Source organism: Harpia harpyja, chromosome Z (assembly GCF_026419915.1).
Source record: "Harpia harpyja isolate bHarHar1 chromosome Z, bHarHar1 primary haplotype, whole genome shotgun sequence".
Classification (NCBI taxonomy): domain Eukaryota; kingdom Metazoa; phylum Chordata; class Aves; order Accipitriformes; family Accipitridae; genus Harpia; species Harpia harpyja.
The window spans coordinates 36,815,217-36,828,303 of NC_068969.1; the positions used below are offsets into that span (position 1 = coordinate 36,815,217).

The 13,087-nt window shown below is 45.2% G+C and overlaps 1 protein-coding gene across 2 annotated transcripts; it reads left to right on the forward strand.

Moving 5' to 3' along the window:
• The first annotated feature begins 1,381 nt into the window (after positions 1-1,381).
• On the forward strand, positions 1,382-11,696 carry ALDOB (aldolase, fructose-bisphosphate B). 2 transcript variants are annotated; one of them, XM_052777056.1, is made up of 9 exons: positions 1,382-1,614; positions 8,150-8,271; positions 8,552-8,763; positions 9,287-9,341; positions 9,496-9,656; positions 9,877-9,960; positions 10,433-10,607; positions 10,763-10,962; positions 11,187-11,696. In XM_052777056.1, the coding sequence occupies exons 2-9, from the start codon at positions 8,160-8,162 to the stop codon at positions 11,280-11,282; spliced, it is 1,095 nt and encodes a 364-aa protein (XP_052633016.1). In that variant the 5' UTR covers positions 1,382-1,614; positions 8,150-8,159; the 3' UTR covers positions 11,283-11,696. The 2 variants fall into 2 exon arrangements, with proteins under 2 accessions (XP_052633016.1, XP_052633017.1); XM_052777057.1 differs by lacking the exon at positions 1,382-1,614 and adding an exon at positions 1,827-1,849.
• Positions 11,697-13,087: the final 1,391 nt, after the last annotated feature.

The following is a 13,087-nucleotide window of genomic DNA, read 5'->3' on the forward strand; positions in this document are numbered from 1 at the left end:
GGGTCTTAGATAATGTGTATTTCATTAAAAATATTTTTAATCCATACTAGATGCCTCTGTTCATGGTGGAGAAAATTTAATACACCATGGGGTTCATCCTTCTGCTAGGATGGGAGAAATGGAATATAAAGCAAACACTGTAAAGCAGGGAAGGCTTTATGTCCACGTTATGTGCCACAGCATTCTTCAGCAAAAAGCTATGGATCAGGAAGGAGAACATTAAAGAAAACAAAACAACACAAGCCCAAGACCCTTCAATTGGACTGTATCCTCAGCTTTTTCAGAGGTTTCTCTTCTGACCGTCACAGAGTGCTACCGCTGGCAGCATGTAAGCTGTTAAGATCTCCTACAGGCGCTGACCTTGGCATGCAGCTCTAGAAGAGACAGGCTCAAGGAGGAAGTGCCCTAATGAAGACAATGTTGCTCAGTGAGAGGAGAAATCAGATGTCTCACCATGTCCGTGTAAAGGCTAAAGGTGTCACTACATGAGCCAAACAAATGGAGAAACTACGTCATTCTTCAGGCAAACACTGGGTGTGTGTGGCAAAGACATGCTAATGTCCAAGGTCGCAGAGCGTGTTGCTGCTGAGGGTATGATGTTTGCTTAACAGTCCCTGCGCTGTACTTCCCTCCAGGAGTATTGACCTGCAGTATGAGGGGGAAAATAAAATAAAAACAAATAATCAAGTCTATCTACCTAGATTTGGTGAATAGCTGTAGTGTGATTTCATATAAACTGGAATGCTAATATACCCTTTATAGAGCATTAGCATTTTTCACAGGAAAATTTTGCTAAGCAACTGAGAAGTTTGTATGTCATTGTAATATGGGTAAGTGTTTCAATGGGATTTTGGTAGAAAATTTGGCTTGCACTTGTGCACCTCAGTGTGGGCATATTTCTTCTGATAACTATCATTCTCACACATACACTGCATTAAAGGAAATCAGAACTTGCAGTTTCATGAACCCTGGTACTGTAGCATTGCATTTTGCCTTTCCATATACTAATTGGAGAAGAAAAATATGTTTCTGTGCTGAATTTTCAAGTGAGGAAAATCAGTGTAATGCTTAGGAAGCCACTGAAATGATAGTAACTCATGTCAATTAAGGATCTGTTTCTTGCTTCTGCATTTTGTTTTCTACTCTTCCTTCCTGCATCGTGTGGTTTCCTATATATAAGCTTCCAGATTCCTAAACGGAAAGTTACGCCCAAGTTCCCTGTAAACAATTTCCATGGTTCCTCTTGTAGTCCTTTTCAGTCTGTTTTAGAAAGAGGAGGAATAATTTGAAATAACTGGAAAATGTCTCCGTTTCACAGCATCCTGAATGGCCTTATATCTACAGGGGAGGGGAAGGGGGAGAAACCCCAGGAGCGAGATGAGGTCCCATTGGTTGTGTGTGGTTGTGCTCTGACAGCCAATGACCGACCTCAAGCAATGACATCTCCCCAACCAGCCTGGGGAGGAGAGGGAATGAAGGAGTGGAGGAAAAAAAAAAAAAACAAACAAGCCTGTCAAGAATTTTATAAAAGTTAGTGATTAGAAGGACCGGGTCTCTTCGCCTGCAACCACGTCACCAGAAGCTTGTAGCAGCAGAGGCACTGTCCACTAACAAGTAAGTATAATTCATTTCTAAACTGTAAAGGTGGTATGTATATCAGCAGCTGAGACATGATGTGTTTATCTAAAGTGGGCTTGGGGAGTTCTTTTTGGTTTTGTTTTTATTTTTTTGTTCCAGGAACAGCTTGCAAGAAATAAGCACTCAGCCATTCTGCAGGGATCTTCCAATGTGACCCATTTGCTGCTAAAACTGGCTTTCTAACTTAGTTTAATCACTCAGAACTCCTGGAGTAAGTGAATCCTTAGTGTAAGGGGACTAGAGCAATAACATACCTGCATTGCTTTCTAGCGCTTTGTATTGTATGTGTTTGCTTATGCTTGTGGGGTACATAAATTTATGTTTCGCAAGGAGAAGAGAGAATCACTGGAGAATGCAGCTGGTCCTGACAAACACCGATACTGACAGAAGTGTAATTATGCGTGTTTGTTGTGCAGCTTCTTCTGAAGTATTAGTGCAGTAGTGTGGATAAGATTCTTCGGCAGGGGGATCTAAGGTAGTCTGCAGCACAGGAAACTAAAAACTGCTCTTGCATTAATTAGGCTGTAACCGTTCAAGTTGCGAACAGCCAGCTTCAGAAAATTGCTCAACAAACTCAAATCCTCACAGAGTCTGTGATACTCCATCACTTCCTCAACTATTCCCTGTGCCTGGCACCCAAAACTATTTAGCCCACCTGAAACCCTCACCACTGCTTCCCCCAGGCTCCCCTGCTGGCATTACAAGACTTGAATTCTCATGCAAGTCTGGCAGCATTTTTTTACCGTCTCTCAGAAGAGCCCAGCCCTGAAAGAGAAGCAGCTTCACCCTAATGACCACACTTCCTGCCAAGAAACCAGTTTCTTGCCACCTCAGCCATCTCTAGCAGTCATGAGTGCTCCAGGAGTGCTCTGCACTGACTGCAGAGGCCAGGTCCCCGAGTACATAACCTCCTTTCATACTTGCTAGAGAGATGAACTGGGGGTACATTTGCTCAGGGCTTGAGTGTAGCTCTGAGGCTAATGCAGGAATCAGGACAGGGAACTGCAGGTCTCATACTCCCATCCACTTGAGATAGGATGTTGAAGCAAGGTCCCTAGACAGAGCATGAAGATGGGAAAACCCCTTGTTCTCACCCTCATAAGAGCAAAAACCAACCAGACAATTTACCATCATATATACCCCAAAGGACCTATCAAGATGGTGAAATCAGTAAGTCAATCAAAAACATCTGCTGCTTTTTCTAGGTGACAGAAATCTGAGTATCTCTTTTTGTCCCATACCTTTGACTCACTTTTTAGAACCCAGAAATGAAACATTTTGCTATACTGAAACCTTCACTCCCACTGCAAAGATAAAGGGAGAAACATCCTGTTCTTCCCTCAGAGCTCCTTCACATGTACAGGAGTCACCACTGCCACTTCAGCTCCCTAAAGCTAGTCCTCACAGAGAGTCACAGGGTAATTCAGGCTGAAGGGGACATTAGGAGGTCTGCAGTCCAACCTCCTGCTCAAAGCAGCGTTAGACACAAGGTCAGACCAGGCTGCTTACGGCTTTATTCAGGTGGGTCTTGACAGCCTCCACGGATGGAGACAGCACAGCCTCTCTGTCAACCTGCTCCACTGCTTTGCTGTCCCAACAGTGAAAAAAAGTTCTTCATATCCAGTCCGAATCACTCGAGTTTCAGCTTCTGCCTGTTGTCTCACCCTCCCGTCACATGCCGCTGTGAAGACCCTGGCTCTGCCTCTTGAATTACCACTCTGTAGGTATTGGGGGCTGCTGAGAGGTGCCCCCGAAGCCATCTCTGCTCAAGGCTGAATTAGACCCAGCTCTGCAGCCTCCTCCTCGCAGAGCAAGTGCTTCAGCCCCTGACCTTCTCAGTGGCATCTGTTGCACTCACTCCAGTTTTTCAGTATCTTTCCTGTACTGCAGGAGCCCAACACTGGATGCAGCACCCAGATGTGATCTAAAGAGTGCTGAGCAGAGGGGGATAATCCCTGCCCTCCCTTGCCTCTCTGGGCCGGACCCCTGGTCACACAGGATGCTGCTGGCCCTCATTGTTGGCCCCTGTAGAGCTCGCTGCCCGACAGGGCCCTGGACCTTCTCCAAAGAGCTGTTCCCCTGTCCCACCAGCCCTGGTGGGATCACTGCCAGGGCTCTGCCCCCCAGGCAACGGCTGGGCATTTGTCCTGGCTGAACTTCATGGTGCTCCTGTTGGTCTCTTCCTGCCCCCTGTCCAGCCTCTGGATGGCTGCCCAGCAATCAAGCGTATCAACTAGTCCTGCCAGCTTGGTGTCATCTGCAGGCTAGATAAGAATGTGCTCCATCAGCAAGATGGGGCCAGGCTTGCCCAGCCATTCATACCTATCAGTTTGCCCAATGTCCAAGTAACCAGTCTTACTTAGAAATAGCTTTTAAATGGAGCTCCATAGAGAAATGAGGCCAATAACTAGCTTTATCCGCTGCAATGAGAATATAAGGTGCATAACTCATTATGTGTCTGTCCCTCCTAAGCATACGAATGTAAATGAGGAGTAAATCCAGTCAGGTCAACACTGTGCCTGCATGCGATGGGCTAAATTTTTGAATACTTTTCATTCTCCCCAGCAACGGTATTTATCTATTTATACATGCAACTTTCGCTTCTTCAAACCCTGGTCTTTGGATGCAGAATCTCTTGTGTGCAGAATGCAATGACATGCACATGTGGTTTGTATTGCTAACTGTCAGAGATGATGTTGAAGGGCTGTGTTGACCAGTAATCGAACAGGAAAAGCTAAATGCATGGGATACAAACTGTATTTTGAGACTTTGGTCCTGCACTTTTGGAACCAATTTTATAAAAGAAGGCAACGAAGATACCCAAGAGAAAAACTTACAGATTCTAATGCAATCTTTTCCCATCTGCAAACCAGGACTCAGGTGAGATTTTCTGTAAAATTAGAAGATGGCAGTCTCTTGAGGTGGTTGGAAAGAAAAGATGCCAATGAAGTATTAATGTTTCTAAGACAACCTGAAGTGGAATGTAACAGTTTGTTCCTTCTGCTGTTTGTCTTGCCTCTGCCCTTTAGTTCTCACTATTAGTATTAACAGGCTGCAGTGCTTGTGCTGATATCCATGAAGATATTTTCCCTGCAGTCCTCCATTATGGTAGCTGAGAAAAACTTGAGACTTCAGCAGTAAAATATTTACTTTTACAACTGTGCTGTCCCCTTTCCCCCCACCCTCACCTCCTGCTGGTCACAGGCTGGAGGCTGACCAAAGAACTTTGTTTGCCTAAGGAGCTGCTAAAGCCTGACAAACACTCACGGTAGCCATAAAGCTGGGGGTTTTGTGCATGCTGTGCAGTTTTATTCTTTTGTTTTTTCTTCCACTTTTAAAAAATGTTATGTAAGCAGTTACCACAAAGAGAATACATTGTATTCATACAATGTCAAATTAATGTGAAATCACTTGAGCTTGTGACACTATGATGCTAGCCCACAGCCTAAAATGGGTAAATAAAAATAAAATTTCTTGAAAAACTTTAGTGGTGGGACAACTCCTAGATACTGTTACTGAGAATACAGTTCCTTCAAGCTTTTTCCTGCCTGCAAAAGTTGTCAAATTAAACAAATAAAGCAGAATAATAAGGCAAATGGGCTTCGTTCTTGGAAGAATGAAATGAGCTGCCCAGCTTTGGCAGCCTGGGCACAACTGTTTTTCCTCAGGACCTGTAAGGTGACATATCCAGCTCTTTAAGGGGGGACATTAATGTTTCTGGGGGTGTGCTGGGAGCTTACTCTTTACAAAGCAGCTGAATGAAGTGTAAGTGAACGTTACTGAAGTGTAAGACTTCTCCACTCCCCTTTAAATGCTCAGAGCAGTACCTTACAGCAGAGACACCCTTTCTGAATCCAATGGGGAAGATCCTCAGAGATTATGCTCCTCATGAAAGAATCATAGAAAAATAAAGTCCTAAATCAAGGGTACTTGAACATTCTGGACCTTAGAGCTATCATTAGCTTTACAACCGCTCTTTTGCCCTCATTTCTTCACTGTTTCAGTTACAAACACTGTGCATTTTATTTGTCCTTGTAGTTCAGCAGGGTAGCTGGGAACCACTCACCATGGCCTTATAGATCATTTTCGGGAACCTTTTGGCAAATCTCCACCTACTTCTTCACACTCAATGAGATACTTGTATAGAAACTGGAACTAATCTGCTGTCTTCCAATTCATCATTGTGGAACTATACTGTAGTGTTTCAGTCTCTCAAAGTACTCACTTGGACCAGCACTATCCACTGAAAACTCGTATTTCCGTATTTTCGCAATTTGCTTTGCAGGCTGGTTTTGAGTGATAACTGTCTCTTTGTTATCTTTATGCAAACACTGGAAACAAGTAAGATACAACAGACATCAGTCTCATTGCTTATTGCATTGCTGGAGAGAAAGTATACCCATAGCAACATAACTAGAGTGACTGACGATCTTGTAATTCAGCTAGCTGGATTAAAGATTATCTGGATACACCTACTCGTGCTGTAGCATACCTCCAAACTGCAACTCTGAAATCCTATTACTGATTTAGCAATTCATTAGCTTTGACCTTGGACAAGATCATATTCTTGCCGGACCACAATTTTCCAGTCTTTTTGCAGAGACTGTGAACTCCTGGAGTGATTCCTCTTCATTTTGCATAGCAATTTATTTAGCAGTGCTATGGTTTTGACTGAAGTGCTTACAATACAAACTATTATTACAGTAATCATAGTAACAAGCCAGTTTCCTATTTCTAAGAGATGTACAGACACAGAAAGCAGGTGAGGGATAAGGAGGGTTACAGGTGAACTTAATTATCTATGCAGCATACACGATAGCTCTTCCAAGTTCCTTTAGGTGGGCTGAACAGGATAAGAGCTTGGAGTGATGGAGTTGTGGTCACCACAGTAGAAGGATGCTTCCCAGAGGTCTGGCCACAGCCTGGCATACAGAGAGAGGAGTGCAGCAAAGCCTGCTTTTGCAGGACCACAGCAAGACATTTCAGTGCTTGCTAAAGGAGGGAACCCTCCCTCATTTGACGCAGTCTTCATCATGCACTCCTTCAAATTCCCTCTAAATCTAGAATGACTCACCATTGATAAGTTGCATAGGATGAATTCTAGCCTCAAACAACTCACAAAAAGGTAAAGCAGGTATCTGGACACTGCATCTGACTGGTCTGTACTGGTAGACACCACCATTTGAATCTTGCACAATAACATTACCAATACCAAAGTACCTTCAACTACAAATCAGAGACACAAATTTATAGTTGTCACAGTACTGTGATGGCATTGTTGCCAGAAAATTTTGGCACCATTTGGCATGGTGCACAGAACTCTGTTACCATATCATGAATAGTAGCCAGACCCCTGATTGTTTCTCCCCATTACACCCTTCAGCAGGGTGGGCAAGACAAGGATTCCCTGGCGACATAATATCTGTGTGTAGGGAAAGAGGATGGAGGACTTGGCTGTGTACATGCTTATACGGGGAGACATACTTGCTGGCCATCTCTGGCACATGGTGAAATGGGAAATGGCATGTTCTCACTCCTCTCTAAGGCTGAGTTTGGGAACAGAAAATGCAGGTGCTGCCCAGAGCCCTGCCCCTCTGGAGGAAAACTTGGTATGGAGGTCTTTTCTGTTGTTTTTAATGATTCATCTCATGGATTTACCACCCGCTGACAAAAACATGGGTGTTGCTTTAGCTATCACATATGATAAACAGACAGAAGACAGCCTTTATGTCTCAGGCTCACAGGCTTATACACATAGGGAAGTAAGTTGGACTATTCAGATGATCTGAGAAACTGTAATTTAATGCCATATAATCAAAACTTCAATGAGATCAAGCATTTTGTCATAACAAGACAGAACCTGGATTTCAGGTGCTGTGTATCTGCAGCAGGTAAGCCCCTGCCACAGCTGAAAAGATAGACATGGGTGGTGAATCCTTCTAAACATCCAGGTTTTCCATAGAGCAAGCAATGCGCTACAGTTCTGAAAGCAGCCATGGGGAGGACAGAATTACAAAGCAAGCCAGGAGGGTGGGGATGGAAAGTCAACTACACAAAATACCAAATACCACCAACACAGGCCAGGGCATGGGAGAGGGGCATTGTTAGGAAAAGTAAGCAATGTGACAATTGGCATTCTTCTGATTGGGACCATAAAGTCATAAGTCCTTTGCAAAGAAGTTCGCAGAGTCTGCAATCAGCATACTTGTTAGCTTGGTGCATGTTTTGATGACAGACTGACCTTCCCTTAGTCTCTGAGCAAATCCATGTAAAAAGCAGAGTCTTTCCCAATTTGGTTCTGGAAGGATGCGTCTCCTGCATTTCTCTCTTCTGGTTTTGCCAGACACACCAACTCAAGAAGAACTCAAATGGATTTCTGGGCGTGTGCCTGTGATAACATGGTCCAGACAAGCACTGACTGCACTCCAATAGAAACACCTCAGTGGTATCTCTGGTTCCCAGTTTGTGTATACAGTCTCCCTCAGCTTGTAACAGTAATTCTCTTCCACAGATAAGTCAACATGACCCACCAATTCCCAGCGCTGTCTCCAGAGCAGAAGAAAGCTCTTTCAGACATTGCTCAGCGGATTGTGGCTTCAGGAAAGGGGATCTTAGCTGCAGATGAATCAGTGGGTGAGTTCTGGATATCAATCAATTAGCAGTACCCAAGACTTTTTCCGTTAAGTTTGCTTCATCTTTGAAATCAGTGGAGTAAATTAAAAACACTTAGAAGCTGTTGACTGAGCAGGAACAACTCAGCCAAGCAGGGCTGCATCTATGGCAACAAAAGCTGACAAACTATGGGTTGAGAAGGGAAGCTCTGAACTGAAGCTCCAGTTCATTATTACATAATGGGACCAGGAGGCCAGCCAAGCCTAACACCTCTCCGTCCAACCTTTGTCCACCTTGCTAGGTACCATGGGGAACAGGCTGCAGAGGATCAATGTGGAGAACACAGAGGAGAATCGCCGGGCTTTTCGAGAGATCCTCTTCTCTTCAGATGCTTCCATTAACCAGAGCATTGGGGGAGTGATCTTCTTCCATGAGACTCTCTATCAGAAAGACAGCACTGGAAAGCCATTTCCTGCTCTCATCAAAGAAAAAGGCATTGTGGTGGGAATAAAGGTGAGTATCTGCAGATGTCTGGATGGCAGCATAATCTAAAACCCATTTCCAGTGAAAATTATATATGGGGCTGCACTCTCTCCTGCCAAACACTTTTTTTCTTTTTTGTGCTTGGTTTTAAAATAACCAGAGGATCTCTGCCACCATTCTCCGCATTGCTTTTGTACAACTAACCAGGAGCACATTTGCACTTAATGCCAGGAACTTTTCATTCACCAACTCGCACCTACTCACCGGCTGCTGCAATTAAATCCCTCCATGCAGTAACCTAAATCCAGTCCTTTTCACATCTGATAGAGCTCTCGAGCCATTCCCCGTGGCCATCTACACACTGTCCCTTCCTCTTAACCAATTCACTCCTCTGCCTTCCCTTTGCTCCAACATTTCCCTCGTTTGCACCCTTAGCATGTTCAGCCCCATGCTTCACTCACAGTCAGCCTGCAAAGACAGACTAGCCATGGGTAAGAAGATAAGACTGATCTCTATCTCTCTGTAACCCTTCCTGTTTTCCTCATCTCCACAGCTGGATAAAGGCACAGCACCCCTAGCAGGAACAAATGGAGAAACCACCATCCAAGGTAAGGAGAGATCTAAGGAGCCTAAGTTATGACTGGTGCAGCAAAAGCCATAGGGTGACCACCCTGAGTCGCAGCCTTGGCTGGTGTCACAGTACTTTTCAGAGCTATGTCCTAAAGAACTGCTCTCAGTGAAGCACTGTTCTATCATTTGCAGGGCTGGATGGATTGGCTGAGCGCTGTGCCCAGTACAAGAAAGACGGTGCTGACTTTGGCAAGTGGCGTGCAGTGCTGAAGATCACCAGCACAACGCCCTCTCAACTTGCCATCCAAGAGAATGCCAACATATTGGCACGCTATGCCAGCATCTGCCAGCAGGTATCTACCCTCCATCAACCCTCCCTGAGATGCTGTTGCCCCTTCTCACTGTTCTCTGTGATAACATGACAGGTAACTTGAAAGGCGGATCTCTGCGAGGGTTTTGGGAAAGATGAGGTAGAAGGGCAGTGCAGCAAGAAGGAATACCACCAAAGTCAGGGTAGACAAGAACAGTTTTTCTTCCACATCCCTAGTGACTTCCCTGTTTTTCTTTCCTTAGCATGGCTTGGTGCCCATTGTGGAGCCGGAAATCTTGCCTGATGGAGACCATGATCTCCAACGCTGTCAGTATGTCACAGAAAAGGTAAGAGATTCCTGCCCCTCTTCTCCCCTTCACAGATCAGTAGCTGATCTTATGCAGTTTGTGCTCACAGATCTCAAGGAGTTTCGACCAAAAAGGTACTTCGTAACTGCATCACAAAAATGAGTTGCTCACAGTTAATAGTGAACGTGAGAGTAGAATCCATGCTTTTGGATTTCCACTCGAACTACCTATATAAGCATTCTCAATCTCAAAAAGATGCACTGGGACCAAAACCACTGACCACTTTTTCAGTACCTCAGCTTGCAGGGACAAATTCAGTAAATATGAAGAGTGGTATCCTGGTCATCTCAAAAGCAGTGGTGTCTCCAGGGCTGCAACCCCTGTGATAAATTTCATGAGAAAGCGAAATTCAATTTGATCTTCTCACACTCCCAAGGAATGAGCTGTCTTTCCACAGCAGGTTGAGGTGAAGATTTGAGCAGAGGTCTACATTCAATCCTCCTGTTTTCAGGTTCTTGCTGCTGTCTACAAGGCCCTGAATGATCATCATGTCTACCTGGAAGGGACACTGCTGAAACCCAACATGGTGACGGCTGGGCATTCCTGCCCCAAGAAGTACACCCCTCAGGATGTAGCCATGGCAACTGTCACTACTCTTCTCCGCACTGTTCCTGCTGCCGTTCCAGGTGATTCCCAATTCATTCCTATGTATCCGTTCACACTGTCAGTCTTGCTGGCCTTGCTCCTACATCTGACATGCTCACTCCTCTGGCACATAAAAGTCAGGGATTGCAGTGGCTGGAGCACTTCATTTCTAAGCCTTGAAACCTTTTTCTTGCAGGAATCTGCTTCCTCTCTGGAGGTCAGAGTGAAGAGGAGGCTTCTGTCAACCTGAATGCCATGAATCAGTCCCCTCTGCCTAAGCCTTGGAAACTGACCTTTTCATACGGGAGAGCCCTGCAAGCCTCTGCCCTGGCAGCATGGGTGGGCAAAAGCGAGAACAAGAAGGCTGCACAGGAGGCCTTCCGCAAGCGGGCCCAGGTACGAGGCTTCCCTGCAGTGCAGGGAGGAGCTGCTCACCATGAAGGGAGACATGTTGTCACCTTCCTAAGGCTCCTCTTGTTCCCGCCCCATCTGGTGCTTCATGTTCACCAGGGATGTTGTTCTGTTATTTTTGCCTTGCTTGGTTACTCCTGCTGTCTTTCTACATCTGTCTTTCTTACTCCAAGCTAACTGTTTCCCCCTCCTTTCTCTTTCTTTTTCAGATTAACAGTTTGGCTTGCAGAGGACAGTACGTTGTGGCTGGGAAGACTGACACAGCTGCCACACAGTCACTTTTCACTGCCAGCTACACCTACTGAAAGCGCAGGAACCCTCCTTCGTCCTGTCCCTCTTCACAAGGTGGAAGATGTTCAGAAATGAAAGAAAAACAAAGAAATCTAATTTCCTTTACCCTAAACAAAATTGGAGATAAAATGGATTAGCTTCCTCTCTACCCTATGCTCCCACAATTTACTGAGGGAATATTCTTGTTTCATCTGCACATTCCAAGGAAGGGGAATTCCTTCCATACAACAAACAACAGCTGCCAATGAATCATGAACCTGCTCTCCCTCTGGTTTAAACTTAGTCCCCAGAATCATAGGCAGATTAAGTAGTTCCCTAGCAATGCAAATACATACCCTTGCCCAGTACCACATTTTGCTGCCAAAATCCTGAATTACAAAACCCGACTGTGTGTTCAATCATGGGAATAAAACAGAAATTGAAACTAATCTCTGTCTCACAATTGTTTTTTCTGTATAAACTTCACAGTCTCTTTCACACATCTGTGGTTTTCAGTAGCCTATGCAAAGATTAAGTCTCAAAGCGTTACAGCTGGTGAGCTTGGGAAACCCTGAGGAGATGAAAGGGAAATAATTCAATAGTGATACAGCTGGAGAGGTTAATCTTGCTGACTGAAGTCTGACAGACACTGAGAAAAATGAGAGATGTATATGGTGAGCAGTGCATGGGACTCAGGCCACAGATAAATAACACTACCTTCATAAGCTTCTTCTGCCTCTGGAGAATCATGGCTGGTGTGATGAGGCTGCTATACACTGAGTTAGGGCTGCACAGGTTGAGTTGGTGCTGTGCAAAGACTATTTTGCCAAACTGCTTTTACGGTGGCATTTTCCACAATAATTAACATAAAACATGCAGGGAGGCATCTTGGCCTACCCTGCTGGTGTACCTTGAATAATTAGGCTGATGTTGAAGGCCCACAGCTTGACCTTTGGTACGTTGCTATGTACCTCTTAGGGATATAAGCTTTGTTAGCTAAAGCACAATTAGACACTTGTTATCAAAAAAGGCATAAATGGCAGAAATAGCAGACCTAAGGTTATACAAGAATATTTGCCCGGCAACACGCTACACCCATCAATGAGCGACACCATGGAGCAGCCCACCAGCCAGCACAAAGCACACAACCTAGAAGACACCCCCACACACTTCTGGACTACTTGGGACCAAGCCTGCGCAGCTGGAGCCACCCTGCTCTGCAGGGTGCTCCTCCCAGCGACAGGCACCCACTGCTCCTGCCAGCAAGGAGAGGGAAAATAGGGAAAATCACTGCCCTGTAACCTCCTTGTGTTCTTTGCATTATTAACCACTCTTTCACACAGGCAATAAATAGCCTAACTGCTTCACACGGATACAATCACTGCATAATTAATGCACGCTTTTAGTCTGTCCTGACCTCAACCTTGAATGAAGAGCAAGTGACTTGCCAAAAAACACTCCAGAGGCTGATAGCAGAGTCAGGAACAACACCTCTTTCCTGGTTCGGTTGTGGTCCTGTAGGTCTCCACGCACCCAAGTTCAAATAAACCTCTGCTCTGGATGAGAAACATCCTACTGATCTTCTGATCTACGTAGATCGCTTCTCTTAAAATACTGAGAGTGGAAAAAATGTTCCCCCAAACCAGCAAAAGAAACCCTCTCATGCTTTTATGAAACTACAGCTGTAGCTTTGCTCCTTCGCCTGACATGTCACACGCGCCATGCCTGATGCAGCTGGCGGCTGCAGCCAGGCTCCTCGCGTTTGTGGCCGGAGCAAGCGGACATCAGCCGAACGTACCACCATGAAGCAACGCGAGGCTGCCTACAGAGGAAGCGCTAT